The sequence below is a fragment of the Musa acuminata genome, chromosome BXJ1-2, assembly GCF_036884655.1.
Source record: "Musa acuminata AAA Group cultivar baxijiao chromosome BXJ1-2, Cavendish_Baxijiao_AAA, whole genome shotgun sequence".
Classification (NCBI taxonomy): Eukaryota; Viridiplantae; Streptophyta; class Magnoliopsida; order Zingiberales; family Musaceae; genus Musa; species Musa acuminata.
This window is the reverse complement of record NC_088328.1, coordinates 25,673,240-25,694,266: the sequence shown is the minus strand read 5'-3', so window position 1 is coordinate 25,694,266 and position 21,027 is coordinate 25,673,240. Positions and strand designations below refer to the sequence as shown.

At 38.1% G+C, this 21,027-nt stretch overlaps 3 protein-coding genes across 10 annotated transcripts; all 3 read left to right on the top strand.

The window, feature by feature from the left end:
* Nucleotides 1-576: 576 nt before the first annotated feature.
* On the top strand, nucleotides 577-1,427 carry LOC135612922 (photosystem II reaction center proteins PsbY, chloroplastic-like). Its single transcript, XM_065109752.1, has one exon. It carries the CDS (start codon nucleotides 717-719, stop codon nucleotides 1,320-1,322), a length of 606 nt encoding a protein of 201 aa, XP_064965824.1. The 5' UTR covers nucleotides 577-716; the 3' UTR covers nucleotides 1,323-1,427.
* A 3,025-nt stretch (nucleotides 1,428-4,452) lies between these two features.
* Nucleotides 4,453-7,821, top strand: LOC103975783 (uncharacterized). 4 transcript variants are annotated; one of them, XM_065094889.1, is made up of 8 exons: nucleotides 4,453-4,720; nucleotides 5,634-5,741; nucleotides 5,895-6,085; nucleotides 6,514-6,658; nucleotides 6,800-6,915; nucleotides 7,157-7,219; nucleotides 7,320-7,388; nucleotides 7,508-7,821. In XM_065094889.1, exons 3-8 carry the CDS (start codon nucleotides 5,897-5,899, stop codon nucleotides 7,577-7,579), a joined length of 654 nt encoding a protein of 217 aa, XP_064950961.1. In that variant the 5' UTR covers nucleotides 4,453-4,720; nucleotides 5,634-5,741; nucleotides 5,895-5,896; the 3' UTR covers nucleotides 7,580-7,821. The 4 variants fall into 4 exon arrangements, with proteins under 4 accessions (XP_064950961.1, XP_064950955.1, XP_018677822.2 ...); XM_065094883.1 differs by having other exon boundaries at nucleotides 5,596-5,741; XM_018822277.2 differs by lacking the exon at nucleotides 5,634-5,741 and having other exon boundaries at nucleotides 4,454-4,720; nucleotides 7,508-7,820.
* Nucleotides 7,822-11,143: 3,322 nt separating this feature from the next.
* Nucleotides 11,144-17,913, top strand: LOC103975785 (protein PTST homolog 3, chloroplastic-like). Of its 5 annotated transcripts, none has more exons than XM_009390863.3 (12): nucleotides 11,144-11,494; nucleotides 11,585-11,707; nucleotides 12,620-12,762; nucleotides 12,841-13,035; nucleotides 13,986-14,023; nucleotides 14,116-14,166; nucleotides 14,257-14,310; nucleotides 14,858-14,977; nucleotides 15,383-15,507; nucleotides 16,322-16,373; nucleotides 17,137-17,268; nucleotides 17,430-17,913. In XM_009390863.3, exons 1-11 carry the CDS (start codon nucleotides 11,145-11,147, stop codon nucleotides 17,233-17,235), a joined length of 1,350 nt encoding a protein of 449 aa, XP_009389138.2. In that variant the 5' UTR covers nucleotide 11,144; the 3' UTR covers nucleotides 17,236-17,268; nucleotides 17,430-17,913. The 5 variants fall into 5 exon arrangements, 4 of the variants coding, with proteins under 4 accessions (XP_009389138.2, XP_009389137.2, XP_064950936.1 ...); XM_009390862.3 differs by having other exon boundaries at nucleotides 12,832-13,035; XR_010484333.1 differs by lacking the exon at nucleotides 15,383-15,507 and having other exon boundaries at nucleotides 12,832-13,035.
* Nucleotides 17,914-21,027: the final 3,114 nt, after the last annotated feature.

Below are 21,027 nucleotides of genomic sequence, written 5' to 3'. Positions count from 1 at the left end.
TATAAAAAAAAATATATATATATATATATATATATTTCTTTAGAACTGATCCGATCAATATGGCTTGATGAACCGAACCCTCGCGTCATCGTGTGTTGTGAGGATTGGAAACCCTTTGCTGCATTTGCTCACCACCACTTCTTTTGGGAGAGGACAATAACAAGCTTATCGAGATCAATCACATACATTCGATCATCAAAGAAGAGCCGGGGAGGAGGATGAGCGATCGAGCGAGAAGAAAGATGCGGGCTAGAATGAAAAAATAAAAATAAATAATATATTAATTCCTGATTTGATTTGAAGACTTTTTTTAAATAACATTTTAATTAATATATGAAAGATAAAATATAGAAATATTTACTAAATTTATAAATGTTAATTAACATCAAATTTAATTATCTTGATATATAAAAAAATATTTTTAAACTAATCAAATTTATTCAATTTGTTCATCGACTATTATTAAAAAAATAATTTGATGATAAGAAAAGTATGCATGGGTTGTGAACATGAGATCCATATTTCTCCCATTTCAATCCACGGAAAAGAAGAGAATCTAATACACAGCATCCTGTTGCCCCTATTCGCTGTCAGACGTCTGTCTTCCCTGCAAACATACTCAATTCTTCTCTCCAACAAACGCCACATCTTCTCGGCATTCCTCACTCTCCCTTCGCACAGCAACCAACTCCTCCAACCAGAAGAATCCTTCCTCCATGGCGACCATGGCAGCCATGGCCATCCTCACTGCCAGATGCCCTGCTCCAAACCTTCTCACCTCCTCAAAGGCAACCCTAACCAAACCAGTCTCTCTCCTCACCCTCCAAAACCTCCCCAAAGGACTTGCAGCAGCAGCAGCTTCCAAGACAACCATCACCACCATCCCTTCTTCCCTGAGCGCCAGCGCCATCGCCGGCGCCATCTTCGCCAGCCTGATCAGCTCCGACGCGGCGTCTGCGGCTCAGCAGATCGCCGACGTGGCTGAAGGCGACAACCGCGGCCTCGCGCTTCTCCCCATCGTCCCGGCCGTCCTCTGGGTCCTCTACAACATCCTCCAGCCTGCACTCAACCAGCTCAACAGGATGAGGACCGAGAAGGCAGTGGTCGTCAGTCTGGGGCTCGGCGGCGGGTTGGCGGCCGCTGGGTTCATGTCGACGCCGGGCGCGTCGGCGGCCGAGATCATGGCGGTGGCCGACGCCTCCTCCTCGGGTGACAACAGGGGGCTGCTCCTGTTGTTCGTCGTAGCTCCGGCCATTCTTTGGGTCCTGTACAACATTCTGCAGCCGGCGTTGAACCAGCTCAACAGGATGAGGTCCGGGTGATCATGAATTGTCTCAGCGTCGAAAGATTCAATCTAATAGCTATGCAAATTTTGTGTCACATCCTGCAAAAAAAATAAAATTAAAAGAAGTCGTATCATATTATAATTGCTATGTCGATTCATTTAGCTTCACTGCTAAGAGCTTGTGGATGATTCATTTGCAGCCCATCCGGTGTAATCAGTCAAACATATGTAGGCTTGAAGCTCAATCCTCCCTTTAATCCTTAATCAGAGATGCAAGAGAGCGTAGCAATGATGACTCTAACGTGAGAATTAATTCTAATTCTAAAGTTATCGAAAGCCACTCGAACATGAGAATCACTTCATGGACATGAGATTAGGTCGTACCAATAATATGGTCTACTCTTGATGGACACGTAGATATTACGTGACCTATAAGTCAAACTTAGTCTTAACCCATTTTAGATATGGAACTAATTGGGATGTCACACTTCTTCTCAAATCGAAGAACACCTCAATAGGGGTTTCATATCCTAGTGGAAGTTGGCTATGAAAGCTAGAAAGAAATCATACCTTAGTAGAAAAATCAAGTTTTACTCCCTGTAGAGGATAAACTTTGCAATATCACAAAGTCCAGCTTCCACACAACATTCAACAACATGGTCTTGTACAACTTCATCCCAGGTCCCATCAATTGAGACCAAATCCAACAAAAAATGCAGCTTCATCCAATGCTATCTACATATTGAAAGGAAAAAGGGATAAAAATCCATATAAAAAATGCCATTGTCTCATGGGATTTCTTATGGATATAACATGAGAAACAAAGATGACCCACCCACCTGTTCTGGTGCTTTATCCTTCTTAAGATCCTCCTGTCTACCCTCTTCTGTCACTTTTTCCTTGATGTACTCTCTATCTGTTCATCCTCCAATTCTGCAATCTCAGCGACTTCCTTAGCAGACGCATGTATGTTTTTCTATCTTTTTTCTAGCAGAAGGCACAAACAAGGAATCTCTTCATAATGCAATAGTCAGTAGTGCATCTGTGGCTAAGAATTGTTGGAGTGATGGACTGTGAATTTAATGAAGAAGACAAAGAATATGAAGTCTGACATCAATCCATATTTCAGAACTTGAATCTATGAGATAGTGATGTTTAGGTCCTTAATTCTGACTGCACTGTGGAGCTGGATCATAAAGATCACCTTTGAGTTACATCAATTTCCATAATGACAATTTTTCAGGGTTCTTTCATAATTTTGGCTGAATTTGTTCTTTTGGAAAATGGAAAATAGGTTATCCTCCTTAGAGGGACATCTGTTTCCATGATGACACTTGAAGATACTAAAATTAGGCATCCAATATTTCTGCTGGAAGATGGATAATTAACAATCCTGTCGAGTGGACCAATTATAATAACCTAGTTGCACTGGGAGATAACAGAGAAAACCTTGCACCGAAGACTCATTCACGGCAGCATTAAAAGATCATATACAGTCTTAATGATCTATACGCAGTTTTAATGTTCCAAGGCTTTTCCAATGCTCCTATACTATGATCTTTTGCTCTAGCTGTTAAGGTAAATTCGATCATTGTCTCATCACAAACAAGGACTGACAAATTTACCTGTGCTGCAGATTCCTTTGGGCTTAGTTCAAGGGAGAGTGACACACATTATTTGGCCGCCACAAAGAATAAGTAAGGTAGAGAGAAAGGTGGCAATGGAGAGAGTCAGATCAACTTAATTTTGTTTTACAAGGTTTCCTCCTCTCCTTATGATTCATCAGATTTCTAGACCTGCAATTTGCAAGATGCAACAAGTATTATTCTGCAATACAAATCCTAGTTTCTGTGACCGTGTTTATGTTCCTATGGTCCATCATTTCCTTTTTCTTTTCATTTTCTAATATTTTGATCTTTGTTTCTGCATATTGAAGGTTTTCTGTGTGTTAAATCTTTTATATATATATATATATATATATATATATATATATATATATATATATTGTTAGGGTAAACAACTTTAAGCCGTGGCCTCGGGGCCGACGTGGCTTGTTTCGGGTCCGGATGACGGGGATCTCCCTGGGACGTTCCTCGAGACTGCCGAGGTGGCCGATCGCGGTGTCCGATCGAGACGAGGTAGTCGTTTCTGTCGGGAGAATACTCCTCGCCTGTGCGTCCGGTGGGGACCTTCGGCTTCGCACCTGCACAAAGGTCGAGTCGGGGTGCTCGGCCCGACCCCTCCGACGATCAAGTCAGTGGATGGTAAAGGGGGTTTCTTTAGCTAAGTTATGTCTTCTGCCTCTCTCCCCATTTCCTCGTTAAGGATGCGAGGGTATTTATAGGGAAGCTTACTGTTTCCTGATGTGCCCACTTGCAGGGGGCAGACTCGTACTCCTGGTAGCGTCTGACACTGGTGTTGGCGTGGCGTGAAGGACCGAGCTTGAGTATGATGTTTATGTGCCTTGGTCGACGTTTCGGCCTGAGCTAACTAGGTGTTGTCGGGTCGATCAAGGCGTGAGGCGTCATCTGGAGCAGCTGACGTCAGCCCGAGTCTTGTGTCTTGTCGCCGTTATTATCCTCATCATATATATATATATATATATATATATATATATATATATATATATATATATATAAATAAAGAGGCTAACATATGGTAATCATGATTGATATTGGCTTTTGGATGGGTTTACTGATAGGGGTATATGTGCAGGGTAAATGTGTAATATTTTAACCCCAAATAGATGTAATGGCTATCGATATTAGGAATATTAATGAACTTTGTCTTAAATCCAAATTTTCAATTACTTATTAATCTACTCCTATCTCAAAACTCCAATTGACGTGCATATTAATTTCATTTAATACTACCCTTTTCTAAATATTAATTCTCAACAATTTCATCGAGTGCAGGATTTCAGAGAATGGAACGTATTGGTGGGCTCCATCGTTATTGTCATCTCAAACCTTATATGCCGACCCGACCACGTGACGAATGTCTCGACCAGGAAAACCCACCACGTATTCGCTGTACGGGCTCCGAATGCTCAGCCCAGAGGCGGGTCCCACAAGCGTGGGCTTCTCCTGCGTGCACGGAGAGGTACGTTGTTGGGTGTCTGTGAAGCCGCAAAGCCGAGTTGTGGATAGGCTTCAAAGGTGTACGTTACCAGCATGGGTTTTGGAGAGCGTTCAAGTAACTTCTCTTTCTGCTTTGTTGCTCTGAAACCCTTCCCTCAACGGGAAACACATCCCGAGGAATCCCAATTCCAGGCACCAATTCACGTAGATCCGTGGAGTTACGACGATTTGGAGGTCAAGGTTGTTCTTTTGATGGCGGAAAACCTTGGTCCCGTAGTTTCCGCGGCTTAAACTCTCTGCATTTTCGCAGATCGTTCCCGCTCCTCTTCTCTGCTTCGTTGGATCGCACATTGTGGTATTTTCTCGAATTCCTCGGGGTTTCCTTTTATTGCTTTTATCTCTGTTCTCTCGGGATTCTATGGATTGATTTCGATCCATTTGATTCCTTAACGTTTTGGGTCGCGATTGGATTCATATAATTTAGTAAGATATTTGGATTTTTGGGATGTTCTTGAAATTGATTGACTCTAATTTTTATTTCATTGGAGATAAAAACAAGCGTCTCGAACCTCTCTAGTCTAAAAATTGCATCTTTTACTGATCAAATATATACATGACTATCCGATAAATCTTGCTTGTATTCTGTGAATTGTTCTACTGGATTGTTAAGTAATTAGTCTTCCTGTGAAGCTGCAAAGTGTTAAAATGAGTGATTTTGATGTTAAATTCCGATCCTGTTCTACGCCACTTCTTGACATACTGAATCCACACGACTTGACTTGCTTGTTTGTACTCTGTACATGGAATACCTGCGTATAAATTTATGCCTTCTGTTACTTTTGAATCTGTAATAGAAGATGGAAGAGGATGAACCCTAAAAGGTGAAGTTCATCAGTGTGCGGAATTAGGTGAAATTGTAGTTATTTCTAGTCCTGTAGGCTTCAGATACATCGCTTTCACAAAGTTTGGCACAATAGCACTCATTGTGTCTTTCATCAATAATTTTCTGAACGGTGGGACATGAAAGTTCCAAGTGTTTATCTCTCTTTATTTTCTCTCTTTATTTCATCAAGTTGTGGCGTATCAACCGGCCTGTTGGGGTTGAATCTAGGATTGCAGTCCCACCACAAGGCTGGCTTGCTATCACATCTCTTTAGCTGTCTGACAATGACCAACGAGTTGCACCTATAATTCATGAAGTTTGCTGACTTTTCAGTTTGTCCCTAATAGCTTCTGTGTAGATTGGATGATCTACTCGTATCATTCAGGTTCACCTCGTCTGGCCCTTTCCTAAATGTTAGTGCAACTTGCGAGAGCTTGTCCTGTGCTACCAAGCTAATCTTACCATCATTTGGTTGGTGAAGGAACTGTACATGGTAACTTTCTATATTGTAACTTTCAGCACCTCAGATTCCGGTAATGCAGGATAATATCATTCTTAGATCTTTTATTGCTTCATTTGCACTTCAGTTGATCGAACCTGATGGTTTCTCAATCGATTGAAAATAATGTATTACATACTTTTGCAGAAATGGAGGCTGAGTTGTGCTCTGTTCATACTCTATCCCCTTCTCAGGAAGAAAGTGGAGATGAAGAACTCTCAGTGCTTCCTAGGCACACCAAAGTCATTGTTACTGGTAACAACAGAACCAAATCTGTTTTGGTCGGGCTGAAAGGAGTCGTGAAGAAAGCTGTTGGTCTTGGTGGCTGGCATTGGCTGGTAACATTCTCGTTTTTGACACACAATCCTTTTCCATTCGCTATCATGATCATCTTTACATGAATGAAATTGAGCTAGGTTTGTGGATCCTATTGTTCTTTACTAATAGTACTTCTTGTACTCACTGAACTTTCTACTTTGTTTTATGTGTACAAAGGAGAATTTGTTCCTTTATACTATGCTCTCAGATTTATTTTGTGTGAAATTTGTCACCTTTTTTTGTCGGAGGATCTTTTATAGCAACTGACAGGAAAATGTTTGATAAATGTTGACTGTGAAGATTACTTACAGATTTTTCCATTATCAGACAAAGATTTTGTTATGCTTCACACTCACTTGTTTTGATTAATGTATTGGTATACATATTTCTAAAATCTTCATACGTTACATGACTTTTGGTGAAGAATGAATTGCATATGTGAATGCAGGTCCTGAAAAATGGGGAGGAAGTAAAGCTGCAAAGGAATGCTTTGAGTGTTTTGGAAGCTCCAACTGGAAACGAAGATGATGAAATCGATTGTGATACCTCTTTCTGCAGTAGCTCAGACATGGGAGAAAAAGACATGGATTACAGTAAGCTTTTACTCTTTTCGAGTTAGTCTGGATAACAAGCAAAAGTTAACATCCACAAGTGAGCACTAAATCTATAACTGGCTAGTATTTCACTCAGCTTTTTTTTTTACATGTCTATGAATCATCATCTTCTACCGACAGCTGGTTCAGAGTTTCACAAACCAAGAAAGTCAAGGATTCGACATACTAGGTCATGGAAGTCGAACGGCCAAAGTAGCATAAGGAACATTCACTCCCATGGTTTTAAGCCTCGAACGGTAAGATGATGTTGTTCAGGATCTTTTTATCACATTGAGTATTTCTTTTACACTTTTGGGAGATATCAATGCATGACTATGATGTCATTGCAACATAAAAGTGCATGAGAGATCTCCTGATTGTGTTATTGTATATCCGAATGAAAGATTTGAATTCACAAGAGTGTCCTCTTGTCATTAGCTTGTAGACTGAGGTAGATGTATTTGGAACTCATGCTTACACTTTGTAGATCATTAACAGAGGGTAAGATTGTCAAAACTCGAGACCGCCACCTTGTGGAGATACCTGAAACACTTCAATCTTGTATGTTCCTTGGCTGCATGACATTGAAATTTCCAATTGGAAAGATCTTCTGTTTCACATCTGCAAAACCTTGAAAGCATACTCTTTTAACATTACCCAGGTGAGCAGTAACCCCAGTCCAACAAAGGAACAACTGGTCCATGATGTGCAGCACCATTTCCTCTCTCAGGTACTCACTCACCAGTCTTCCTCTACAGCTACTTGTTCGTTCAGTATGCGTTTTAACTCGCTATAAACATGTTCATTTTCTCACATCCAAAACTTATCTACCACTTCATTTGCACGAAGAAACTGGATGAAACGGAGGTCATTTTAGGCTTCATTCATGCTGCAAAGAGATTGAGGACTCTATACTCATAAGGTCTCTTCTGATGAATTAAAGAAGGAATCAAGTATATTCATGTTGTTTCCAAAATGGAGGAGTTTGACATGGTGTGTTGTAAGCATGAACTAACATTTCAGAATCAAGGAGATCCTGAAGCTGTCTATAACCATGTTTGTCGATTGTCTCTGAGATTTTATTGTAAATTCTGATTACGAGTCTACTCGTAATGCATGAGGAAATAAAGAAAAAATTTATCGTGAAATTCTCATTGCAACTAATACCAAAACACATGTTCATTAATTAGTGAATATCATGTGAATTTTTTGACTTGAGCCCATTTAATGTCTCATATTCTGATTGCATTGTGCCATTGAGATAACAGGAAACATCACAGACTAGATCAATGTGTTGGTCTGCAATATTTCTAGAGGAAAAGAAACTTTACTTTCTGAGGAGTATTTGTGATAGTTTCTCAACCTTTCTTGACATATACCTCATTTCAACACTTCAAAATACACACACACACTAATTTTTGAATAATTGTGTATATGGATTGAATGTTCCATTAACTATTTAATTATTCACACAGAGAGAACAATCATAGTCAAATATCCATGCTCCATCTTTGTTAAGATTCGAACCTAAAGATAAATATGAAGCAATGAAGAACCTTTGCAATTATACCTTCTAACATTGATGCTATCCAGCTCCCACCATCAAAAAGATGATCATGATCTCATCCATAGTTGATGGAGATCAAAAATCCAATTTGAAAAACCAGCTAAATTCAATTCTGCATAATAATACATAATAAGAATAAGAATCATTCCATTCCATATGAAAGCTGAACAGTCGAATGATTTGAGAGATATAATTATGATGGTTTTCTCCTTGTTCAATCAAAAGACAGTATGAGTGAGCTGAGGACTGAGAAGACTGATGGAATGCCTATTCTTAGGAGAAATGACACCTTGGCCAATCATAAGTCCCTGGAATCTGCATGGCCCATCAATCCCAGATTCCTCCAATCCAGTCAAGTCACCAACCCTAGTGGGTTTTCCTGTCATCCTCATCCAGACAAGTAGCAGGCTCACTCCAGCTTTAGAAGGGCATCAGCATAGAGGGGAGAAAGTGAGAAGCAAACCCTGCTCCTCTGCTGGGTAACATCTGCAGAATTGGGTATGCAACCCTGTTGGCGGAAGCCTGGATTTGGCAAGGTTAGGGTTCACGCAATTGGGCATCTTTGTCTACCAAATCTAACACCAGAGTGTGGTGGGGAGCTACTTGCACTTGGAGCTGTCTCTTCTTCAGAAAAGTTTGCTGTCTACTGTGCATTTCCTTGTCATGAGCTCTTGCCATGCTGAGGAATGTTACTCTTGTGGAATCTGCAATATACCATTGAAGCAATCATCGTCTCTCTCTCTCTCTCTCAGAGTTCAATGATCAATCATGATCATTCAAACATTTCTCTGGAAACATGTTGCAGTTGCATTCATCTTTTTATTCTGGAATGGGAACTAACTTTTGTCTAGAGCGAATTATAAATGGCTAAACTTAAATCCAAGAGTTGTTTGCAGGCAACTCTGGATTTTGAGCACCTTTTCTTGCTAGAAAGAGGAAACTGCATGCAGTTTGAGACCACAAAAGTACATATGTTTGCTGCAAATTGACCTCAAGAAAGAATTGGTGTTTGAATCAAAATCTAAGCTTTACACATAGATCATGCTAATTGCTACACATTTACATTCGCTGCAGTCATATCATCAGAACAATGCCTTCTCTCTTACGCGAAGAGCTCCAAGAACGCTCGTTGGAACATGGTGCTCACAAATGTAGCAAGGAGCATCAGGTGGCAGGCGGCCTGAAGCCAGTTCTGGTAAGTGTTTCCCCAGTAATGGTAGCAGATATTTGAAGGTCTCGGAGTTGGAATTTGATGGGCACTTCTGCGACAACCATACTCGTATTAAAGAGGGAAGAGAAACCACTGCCCTCTCTGGTGAGAAATGACGCATGGAGAAGAATGCTACAGCCAACTCTACCAGGAACAGCAAGGATAAGGAGAGGAAGCCATGGATGTACAGCCAACTACGAAGAGGGGGCTTCACATGGCCTTCGAGGACGTATTGCTGTAGCTTCTGCAGGAGGGAGTTCAAGTCAGCTCAGGCTCTCGGGGGTCACATGAACGTCCACAGAGGGGACAAAGCCAGACCGAGGCAATCCCCACCCTCAAATCCTAAGCTTGGAAGTAAAGTTGTTCCTTGTAGCAACGATGCATTTTCCTCCATGATTTCTCCTTCGATACATCTCTCTTGCTCACCACCTCTGGCCTCAAGTGTTGATGACTTGAAGACCATGGAAGAAGACAGGGGAAATGAGGTCCTAAAGACGAGCAAAGGCAGGAGGTAGCAGTCTCTGTGGATCAAAAACTTGATCTTGACTTGGAACTTCGACATGGATACATATAGAAGTACTCGTTCGTCCTCTTTTCTCTTCTCCTCTCCGTTCTGCTTTCTTCCATCTCCTGAACACTATATGTCGCAGAAGAATGATCACCGGAATGGAATGCATGCCATCTACAGACTAGCTGTATCTGTTGATTCCGGTAACAAGTTCTTCTTCGACAATGATTTTTAGTCATACTGTTCTTTACTAAACCGATCTGATTGATCTATCTGTTTTCTTCTTTCTTTTTTTCCTGAGTACTTTTACAGTCATCGCAAAGAAGCTGTTGCTGGAGATCTATTTGGTTACAATAGCAGAAATTAACCCATCCTGCTCACTATTAGCTCACAGTCAACGAAATATAGCTTAGTCTTTTTGTATGTTCTTCATCAGCTGTTTTTGTATTGCTTATCATTATATGATGTTCTCACATTTTTTAATGCAAGATCCACGAGTTAAAAATCGCCATTTAAGTCACGATTTAAAATAGTGTTGATAAATACCCATCAAACAAGAAAAACGAATAGGAACATGATTAATTAATTGTCTAGTAAATCATGACTTAAATGTTATCGATGAATACCCATCATCTATTTTTATGTACTATCCTGCAACGAATTACATGTTACCCTATATATTTGGACTCTATTAGTATCGTGATTCTTGTACTTAACAAATTTATATTAAAATTTTTATAATTTTAAAAATAAAATAAATAACCTAATTTATCTTATTAATGAAAAATACACGATCGATGTGAAAGTAATGAAAAAAATAATAATTTTAATATATTTTTTATTTTTAATAATTTTATTGGTAAAATATTAATTTTAACATCTTACGTGTTGAAAATAAAAAAATATGTTAAAATTATCTTTTTTATCATTATTTTCACATCGATCCAAGTGGTGTTTTATGTTATATTTTTCAACAATGTATTTGATGACGTTAGAATAAATAAGATTATTTATTTTATTTTAAAAAATATAATAATTTTAATATAAAAATTTTAAATATAAAAATCGTGATATAAGAAAATCTAAATATAGGGGATAATATCTAATTAGTTCAGTCAGTTAATCCCCACTTAAGTCGCGACTTCAATAGTGTGATTAAGTACATAACAAATGCGGGAAAAGGGGGGGAAGCAAAAAGCTTATGACATGGAGGCACGAAGGTTTGGTGAGAGGACAAAAAGCCGAACGCCTTTGCTGCCACCTTCGCTCGCTTCCAAGACGGAGCGCAGTTAGACGCAGTTCGACTTTCGCCAAACCCCTCCTTTTCCCCACACGGAAACCCTTCCGCGACCCCTCCGATTCTGCTCTCCAAATGCTTCCAGCCCTCCCATGGCACTCGCCGTTTTGCCCTCCCCCGCCTCCTTCCCCTCCTTACAGTCTCCTTCCCTTCTCTTCCTTCCCCAAGTTTCGAGTTTTCCATTCCTCGTGGAGCGCCAATCCGGTCGTAGCTCGCGGAAGCCTCGCGTCTTGTTGCTCTGGGAAGAAATCCAGGTCAGTCTTGACTTTCCTCTTTTTTCTTGATGAAAGGTGAGTTCTTGATTGCTCTGCTTGTTGTGGCGATTGGTTTCCGGGCTGTTGTAGCCGGAGAGGAAGGGCGTCGAAGAGCAACGAGGAACTGTGTCATGAGCTTCGGGAGTTCAACTTGGCCATAGGGCTTCCTGAAAATCGCGTGCCATCAATGAAGGAGCTCTGTGAGAAAGGGAGGTTCGTCGTCTCATTCCGTTGTTTTGTTCCTCTAGCTCTTTGATCGATTGGTTCCTCCCGATTTTTTCTTGATCATTTGGTTTTACTTAGAAGATCGTGTTAAAGAACCGACCTTTTGTGCCGCTGTTCAAAGTGGGCTTTACCCAAGCAGATTTAGAGATCCGTCGGTGACGTTAACATATGATGCACCAAAGGGAAGGTTTATTAAGTAAAAATTAACTTTTGATTTCTTTGCAGTCATCAACACATGTTAAAAGACTGAGTTTTGGCATGTGGGTTTCACCCAAGAGAATTTAGAGATCTCTTAGTGACATAACAGATGATGTTCCAAAGCGATCGATTATAAAATTACAAATAACTTGGTTTTCGTTGCTTGGTCATTTGCAATGTAGATGCAAATAGGTTATCAAATCTGGTTGGCAGTTCTTTGGAGGATAAGATTGGTGAAAGAGTGTCAAATACAATCTCCAACTGAATTTTTTTTTGCAGGTTTTGTTGATTTAGTGTGAACTTAGCTGAAACTTTAAGACACAGTGCTCAATTTGTCTTCTATGACATAAATTTACCTTCTGTAATCGACATATATTCTTACTAGATATGTGGTTGCCATATCATGTCAAGTTCTTTACTTTTCTTTTAACCTTGATTTTTTTTTTCTTGGATGTTTGCTGGAGTAAGGTAGCGCACTAGTTTATCAAGATAGAAAAACATTTCAACATATATCTGGTAGTTGTAGGTTTGAAAAACTTTGCTATTTTAAAGTACTTATGATCCAAAACCACTGTAATAATTTTATTATTTAGTTATTTCCTTTGTTAATTTGGTGACATAGTAACTTCTCATGTTTAATAATTAACAAGCTTGTAGAAGATGCTTCCATCTAGATAAATATCATACTTGCAATTGCCACAGGAAGGACCTTGCAAATATTGTGAGGCGGAGAGGATATAAGGCAATCACAGAGCTTCTTTTAAATTCAAATGGAGAGAGCCATTCAGGAAAGGTTTTGGAAGGAAAGCAAGCTTCGATAAATGGAAACTTATATGAAACTGCAGGTTTGCAATTTTTCCCAATATGTTTATCGCCTTATCACTTACTAGTCCTTCTGATGTTATTTACTATAGTAATCTTAGGAGGTCAAGAGAGAAACGTAATTGTGTCTCCTAGCTGCACCTTTTCATCAAGAAATTATTCTTTGGAAGACATGGTTAAATCAAATGGAGCAGTATCAACGAAGAATCATGACCAAGTATGTGAGGATTCATCAGAGTCTTTGCATCTAAAGGCAGCCAAGTTTGAGCACACTGAAGAATTGGATATAATAAAAGGTACTAGTAGATAGTCAATCTATATGTTCTGTTAATTATGCACATTTTTACCGTTCATTGTTTCAAGTTCTAGTTTGATGTGAGACGTTTTGTAAATAATTTGTTAACAATAGAAGTTGTAGAGATGGTTCTTTTTATAGTTGATCATAGAGGGAGCTGGTAGAGCTGAAACTATTGATATGAAGTTATGAGCCTACATTCACCTTATGGTTTTCATAACCAAGGAGCGATATCCGCTGTACTTATTTTGTTTTTCTTTTCCTATTTGAGATGAGGCAAACATATCGATGAAGCACTTACTGATTGTATGATGTTTCTATGAATTTTTTCAAAATTTTCCTTCTCCTTATACGACAAAATATATGAAGATTGTTTCTTTTTTGCAAAGGATAGGTTGCTTTAATGCATTGAGAATGGTGGGTTAAATTTGTGATTAGTTCAGGGCACAAATAAGAAGAAAAACAATAAATTTATCAAGGAATGTGTCATCTGGTATATTCTTGAAATTGCATGCCTGATGCTGTTCTGTTTGATCATCTTCAGATGCCAAAGTATATGATTTTATTCCTTTATCCAAGTGTTGAGCAGGTTTGACATACAGACGGTTTCTTTGGTTTGCTACGTAGCAGATCCAAAGGGAAGAGCATTCACTTTCACTCATAAATTCTCACTATCCAATAAGTGTTGATTGAAAAACCCTGTGATTGAGAAGTTGGATATAGGTGAGATAATGTCTAATGTGCCAGGACACCTATTTGTCGTGCAGAAGCTTGTTCTTGGTCAATATCCACATAAATAGTATATTATATAATTATATAATATACAGAGTTGCTATTATCAATAAAGTGGATCTGAAAGTTGAAAAACTAATAGGTTGGCACTAATTTTGACTCTAGTATAATTCAATCCTAATGTCAACATAATTTCTTATTTGCTTAATGATATGTCAGGTGAAGACACTGAGTTATATCAGGATTGGGCTCCCAAGGTTGTTTTCTAATTAAATGATTTAACTGAACTATTTTATACTGTAGCTAATTGTTCTTTCAGTTGTATTATTCTTTCTATTTTATCCTTTAGGCTCACGAACAACACAATCAGAATGAGATCAATCACTTAAAAAGCTTGCTGGTAAAATCTTTTGTCCCATCATTTGTTTTATATTATTAATTGTGAAGTTATCATGTCATTGTGATCATCGTTGCTGGAACTATATGTTAGGATCAAAAGGAGGTGGAGCTTTCTCAATTGAAGCAACAAATTGAGAATGAGAAGGTAGTGAAGATCTCTTATTTGCTAATAGCAATTATAAACTGATTAACATTTAAAAGAATCAAGGCAGCATCTTTTCTTGAATTACTCTGTTTTGTGTTTCTTTTTTAGATATAGTACCTCACATTATTCATGTTTCATGAAATTCACTTCTTCGGGGATGGACCTTGCGTATTTGTTGAGGTGGTTCAAGCTTCTAAGATGTTAAAATTTAGCTTTAGTAACCTTGAGAAAAAACTACTTAAAGAAGATGCAAGTGCTTCTTTTAAGCAATTTAATGTTATTGAATTTCTGTAGCAAGTATGAGCACATGATCATCTGACTTGTTATTACACACAGTGCAAAAATCATGATACTTTTAACACTTTGTTAATGGTACAGCAATAATTATTCTATGCCGAATAGTGATTTATTGTCTGCAGTTTCAAGATGCTATTTACAAAGGTCAATTCCAGTTCGAAATTGGTGTTCTATTTGGAAGGAACTTTCCGTTTCTTTTAAAGATTGAATTATCTGCTGAAAGAAAGAAAACCAATCTTTGTTGCCTCAGCTTGCTCTAAGTAATCTGCGTGCTAAGGGCATGGCTGAGCTTGGTGATATCCAGAGAACGATTGCAGAGAAAGATGCTGAACTCCATGCGGCCGAGGAGAACTTAGATGGACTAAAAGAGGTACAGATTCTCTTCTTGTTTTTCCCCTAATGTGTCTTTGTTGTGTTTCCATGTCTGTCTCACAGGCGTCTTTAATACATAAATCAAACAGCCAATGTACTGTCTGAATAAATACTTTGCCTTTTGAATGCATAACAATCCTGAATACATCAAACAAGGATGCGCTTTAATAAATTTGGTGTGCAATTGTTCATTAATGAAAGCCACAAAATGACTCGTCAAAGAAGATGGGACTCTACTTCCAAGTATTTCACTGCTTGAAGTTACCACAGAATCCATCCAAGCTCCAAGTTTTGAATTGGCAGCATCCTGTGTGTGCTATTCGATTTATCTCTTTAACATATATGTTAATGAATATGTTATTTTTCTTACATAATAAATTGAGACAGGGTATTGTTAACATAGGTTCATATTGACTACTGGGCAAATGGTCAAACTGTAGAAGTTACTGGTAGTTTCAATGGTTGGCAGCACAGAGTCAGATTGGATCTGCATCCTTCGTCTGGACAAACAAATCCACCTGGTTTAAGGTCTATATTCAGAGTATATTGTACCTTCTTTCTAAGATGTTGTCTTTTTAGATATTTTATCTGTGATGAGAGCCAATTGCATGTGATTGCTTATTTTGTGGTCAATCAAATCAAATTCTTTTCATATGGTACTGTTAGGTGACCTCTTGGTGTTTTTGCTGGCATGTATTCTTCTATTTACATGTGAAAATTCTGAATGTTCTAAAAACAGGGTGCCCAGACACCCAGGTAAATCTCAATCAGTAGCTTCCCTGGTGTTTTGTCGACAACCTGTGTGGGCAGTCTGAGTGGAAGTGGTCTGGCAGGCACCTAGGAACCCCATTTAGTTGGCCATTTGATGTACTAGTTTTGATGTCTTGGCTCTTGGGTAACCAATAATTCAACATCAAATCTCACGCAGGTATATATATATATATATATATATATATATATATCTTAAAGTTCACTCTCCACAGTTTACAGGCGTATCCAGAAGTGGACAACAGTGTTTTCAGTTTTAGCTGTTTCATTTGAGCGCAACTATATCTTTATAAGCAGACCAGAATTTTTAATCTTTTCCAACAAACACAGTTTCCGCTGATAAAAATATTTTATCATATCATTTATGATTGTGTGTGAGGTACTAACCTTAAAAGTGAATGTTTTTTAGGCAACAGTTAAGTTGTTACAAATTAATTATATCTCAATGAAATCATCATCATTGCCATTTTCAAATTCTTCTTTCCAACTTTTTTACCCTTGTTAGGTGCTCATTATTTACTACTGGATTCTTAAAATACTGCTAGTCATATTTATATAATGATATACTCTGCAGGAAACCATTGCTCTGGACAACAGTGTTGTGGCTTTATCCTGGAGTTTACGAGGTAGGAGAAGGGAAGTGATACCCTATGCATAGATGATAGAACAATTATAGAGTTGTTCTGACACTAAATCTTAATATCTTATTTGATTAAAGTTCGAAGTCGTATCAATTGGCCTCTTCATCAAATTCCATAATTCTGTCTCCTAAGTAATGTTTCTGTGTTGACTTGATAAATACTAGTGAATATTTTAGTATACCTAAGTTAAGCGACTAGGATTTTTCTTCATCATTTCACTGTGTGGTTCATTGTTTGTTTTTAATTCTGCACCTTTGTCAGGTTTTTCTTCTCCCTCCACAGTAAACAAGTTGGTGTCTAATGTAGGTATTCTGTGAGTCTTGCTATCATTACACCTGTTCAATTTCAGGGAAGCTAGCTGAGATTTGTGTTAACCTTCATACTGTATTTGTTTTGGGTCTGCGCTTGATTGGTTTTGAACGACAACATCGTTTTCTAGTATTGGTTTCGAAATGGATCGCTTGAAACCGATACCCTTTTTTTTCCCAAGAAACCAATACCTTATCAGATAGGTCAGGATATCATAAGGTATACTGGCACCACAGCATTCTGATATATTATTGAAACCGATAATTAAATTCTCGATGATAATGTCTAAATTAGTCATAAGTATAATAAATGTCTGGGATGGCTAGAATTTGTGATATCACTGCTTGATAAATGTCAGTTTAAAGACTCATCTAATTCTCTTTCGTTCAAGGTGTAATTGTGTAAATATGTATGGTCACATTGTTCTTGTTATCCTCAGATAAAGTTCATCGTTGATGACCATTGGCGAATCGACTTCCAGCGGGAGATCATTACTAGTGGTGGCATAACCAATAATTTACTGAGGGTAGACGGATGAATCGACCCAAAATTTCACAACTTTTGCAAGGAGGTATGCTTTTTCCTAAATAACCAAAAATCCTTTTGTCTTCTTCTATCTGATTATCATAATGTAAACCATTAGTGATGATCAAATGTATATTAATTCCTTATTATCTAGATGTGTCCAACTTACTGATTTAGTTTCTTCTTTAAACCACTGGAATAATATAGGCTAAAATTTCCCAAGAAGCTGATCAAGTAAAGAATCCAGAGACCAGTGTTCTCCAGAGGTAGCAGATTGGTGAGGCTTCAGAAAATGCAGTTGAAAGAAGATTTTGGTGGCATGAACCAACAAATCCAGTGTGAGAATATCCCATAATTGAAACTGGATAATTTCTCCTGCTAAGGAGAAATCTTCTCTTCGAAACGCGTAATCACCATCTTATTTGTTTTCTTTGTAGCAGTGTCTTAATATTTGTTTATGGTAGTAAAAGATGCTGGTAACAGATAGAATCGATAAATGCTGCAGCATCATTGAAACATATGTTAGCATTAGCCTATATGCCAAACTAGTTCGAAGTCCATATGTTAGTTTCGATTGTCCTACCAGATTGTTTCATTCAGGCTTGAATGGATCAAACTTCATAGGTGTTGTTGAAATCTGAAATGTGGAGAATATTTTTCTTTCTGAATAAAGATACATACATGCGGATGATGAGGACGGTTTTCGCTTTTGCAGAGATGTCACTCTAAGACTTACCTCATTTTTGGATGTTTGGTAGACAGGTAGTAATTGATTGCAAGTAGTTCCTTTACAAGTGTTTTCATTGTATGTAAGATATTTTTACATGTATATATGGTGTAATGTTTTGACATGTAAGTAATAGCATCATTATATCAATATTTTAGATATAAAAATATATCGAATTAGATTTTAAATAATTAATATTTATAAATAGGTATAATAGTATAGGATGATATTTTAAATCAAGGTATGTAATATGATACCGTATTGGTATTTCGAGGTTGGTTCGGTATGATATCGTATCGAATAAGTTTATTTTTTTATTATTATAATACTGTAGCACAGTTATAGTATAGTATTGTAGCGGTATTAGACGGTCCGCGTATCGATATATCATATATGTATCGTCCGTATCGAACGGTATCATTCGGTACTGCATACTATGCTTTAAACTTTCAACACTTACGTTATTTTGTTCGATGCATCGTCAAATATATTAGATGAGATTTAAAATTTAAAAATTTTATTAAATGATTCTTATTAAATGATTCTAATACACAATGAACACGAAACAAACGGAGGAAGCTAAAAAGTCTCTTCTCGATTGGTATACATCAAAATCTGAACAAAAATAATGATAAAGCACCCCAAAAAAAAGTATCACGATATCACAAAAGAGAAGACGATACATTAACTACTGCATACTTTAAAGTTAGGTCTGAAATTTCGTACCGTACCGGAGTTTCGACGATCTCTCGGTACGGTACGTAATGGTATACCGCTCGGTATACCGAGCGGTATACCGAGCGATATATGTATATATATATATATTATATATATATTTTTTTATATTTTTTTATTGGTCGACGTCGCATCGCCTCGGTGATGTCGCCTTTTCCTTCCCCACACGGGGCGACGTCGCTGGGGCGACGTTTATTTAAATAATATATATATATATATATATATATATATATATATATATATATATAGCGACGTCGCCGAGAAAGGCGACGTCGTGTCGCCTCGGTGACATCGCCGAGGCGATGCGACGTTGCCTCGATTTTATTTAAATTATCAATATATATTAATATATATATATATATATTAATATACATATTATATATATATTAATATACATATTATATATATATATATTAATATACATATTATATATATATATATATATTATTTTATTTTATTATTATTATTCGTTCCATCCGATAACGGGTGGTTCGCGTACCGATACGAGCGGACGGTACGGGTCGGTATGGCAATCCTTTTAAACAACAGTGTGGTATGGTAATGTTGCTTTGGTGCGACATAACTCGCTTACTTGTTGACCTGCGTTTCGAGGTCGGAGCGATGGCGAATCAGGGGGCGAAGAAGAGAAAGGAGGAGAACAGGAGGCACATGGCTAACCTCCTCCGCCTCATCATCGCCTCCAATGTACGTTCACCCACCCGCTCCCTTCCTCTCTCTCCCCTAATATCTTCTTCCCCCTTTCCTTCCTTTCTCGTATCTGTTTCTATTCCTTGATTCGTCCTTTTACCGGTTGTTTTGATCTTAGATTTGGTTGGCAATAACCGGACGATTTCGAATGCCTCTGCTGTAGCTGTGCATCTTCGGTATAATTTTCTTGCGCGAGCGTTGTTTCTTATACCTAGCATAGGACTAATTTTCCAGTTGTGGTGGCTTGCTCGTCAGACGGGCCAAAGTTAGGAATCACCCGACGAAGATCATTTTTGCAGGAAAGCGATCGCCCACGATCAGCGAGCGTCTCAACCCGGGAATCGCCATCCAGCATGCGAGGACGCGTTATAGTGTTTAATTCAGGTTTAAGAATTGTGTTACTGCCTCTATGATTAAGGAGAATAATACTTCTTAGCAGAAGATACACAGATGTTATAGTGTTTAGTTCAGGTTTAAGAATGGTTGATTTGGTGATTGTTGGTTTAACATACCAATTATCTTGCAAACCAAATAAGAAGAAAGATTAAAGTCAGATAAACAATTAGGATAAATTAACCTAATTATTTTATGCCCAACAAAATTGATTTATAACTAGAGCATATGTCAATATTGGTACATGTACTCTCATTAGTGTTAATTACACGAAAGAGAAACGAAAAAGGATAAATTATAAAAAAACAACCCAAGTTTCACTCTTTTTTTATTACATGAAAGAGAAAAAAAGATAAATTCTAGAAAAATCAAGTTTTTGTCTTTTTTTTAGAGAGAGCGTTTGTTTTTTGCTTTATTTTCTAAAATATGATATTATGCCTAGCCTATACTCGGTCGATCGATGCCTCTACCCCATCGATTCATCGCCTCTGACTCTCGTCTTTCATTCATCATTTTCGTCTTTGTCTCATTGCTTCCTCTATGCATTCTCCCTCTCTGCATGTCCACCTCTCTGTTGATCTTGACACCACCAGCTCTCCATCAAGCTAGTAGTCACACCTCCATCATCGTAGTAAGAGCAACCTCCACCATCGCAATTCCATCTTCACTTCTTTTCTATTAGTCGACCTCATTCTCTCCATCGCCACGATCACTATTGCCCTTGCCTTACCTCCTCTCTCCATTCACAAGCTTCATGTCGTCCTCCTCCTACTCCTAACTACGTCAACTAACCTACCATTTCACTCGTCATCATATCAAACTGCAATGCTTATGGATGATGATTGGACTAATCATGTGACGATGATGAAGACACAATTATTAGCTCGATAATGAATCGATGGTGTAAAGATGATATGGTAGTAGGAGTAACGGGCAAAGGCGTTGGATGATAGTTGGATGAGAGCGTGAAAACTAAGTTGAGGGATAATTTAATTTTTTAAAAAATAAACTTTTTGATCAACGGAAAAAAAAAATACTATTGAGATTATGAAAATATATTCCCTGACATCATCATGCCATCATCCATCTAATCCGTGTGCGTAATAAGCCGCTATGTTTGAAATTTCAAATTCCGCCCCCCCTTAAGATTCGTGACCCCAATGACTTGCTTCCACCTGATCGTTCCCTATTTCCAGATCAAATCATAGCCGTCAAACCTTTCACCGGCACTATATATCACGC

What these genes read in the sequence shown, in the direction of transcription:
- LOC135612922 (XM_065109752.1), top strand. Translation starts at nt 717, where the DNA reads ATGGCGACCATGGCAGCCATGGCCATCCTCACTGCCAGATGCCCTGCT.
- LOC103975783 (XM_065094889.1), top strand. Translation starts at nt 5,897, where the DNA reads ATGGAGGCTGAGTTGTGCTCTGTTCATACTCTATCCCCTTCTCAGGAA. An exon ending in AGAAAAAGACATGGATTACA is followed by an intron (nt 6,659 to 6,799) that starts GTAAGCTTTTAC and finishes TTCTACCGACAG; the next exon opens with CTGGTTCAGAGTTTCACAAA. An exon ending in ACCTGAAACACTTCAATCTT is followed by an intron (nt 7,220 to 7,319) that starts GTATGTTCCTTG and finishes AACATTACCCAG; the next exon opens with GTGAGCAGTAACCCCAGTCC.
- LOC103975785 (XM_009390862.3), top strand. Translation starts at nt 11,145, where the DNA reads ATGACATGGAGGCACGAAGGTTTGGTGAGAGGACAAAAAGCCGAACGC. An exon ending in AACAAATTGAGAATGAGAAG is followed by an intron (nt 14,311 to 14,857) that starts GTAGTGAAGATC and finishes TTGTTGCCTCAG; the next exon opens with CTTGCTCTAAGTAATCTGCG. An exon ending in ACAAATCCACCTGGTTTAAG is followed by an intron (nt 15,508 to 16,321) that starts GTCTATATTCAG and finishes TATACTCTGCAG; the next exon opens with GAAACCATTGCTCTGGACAA.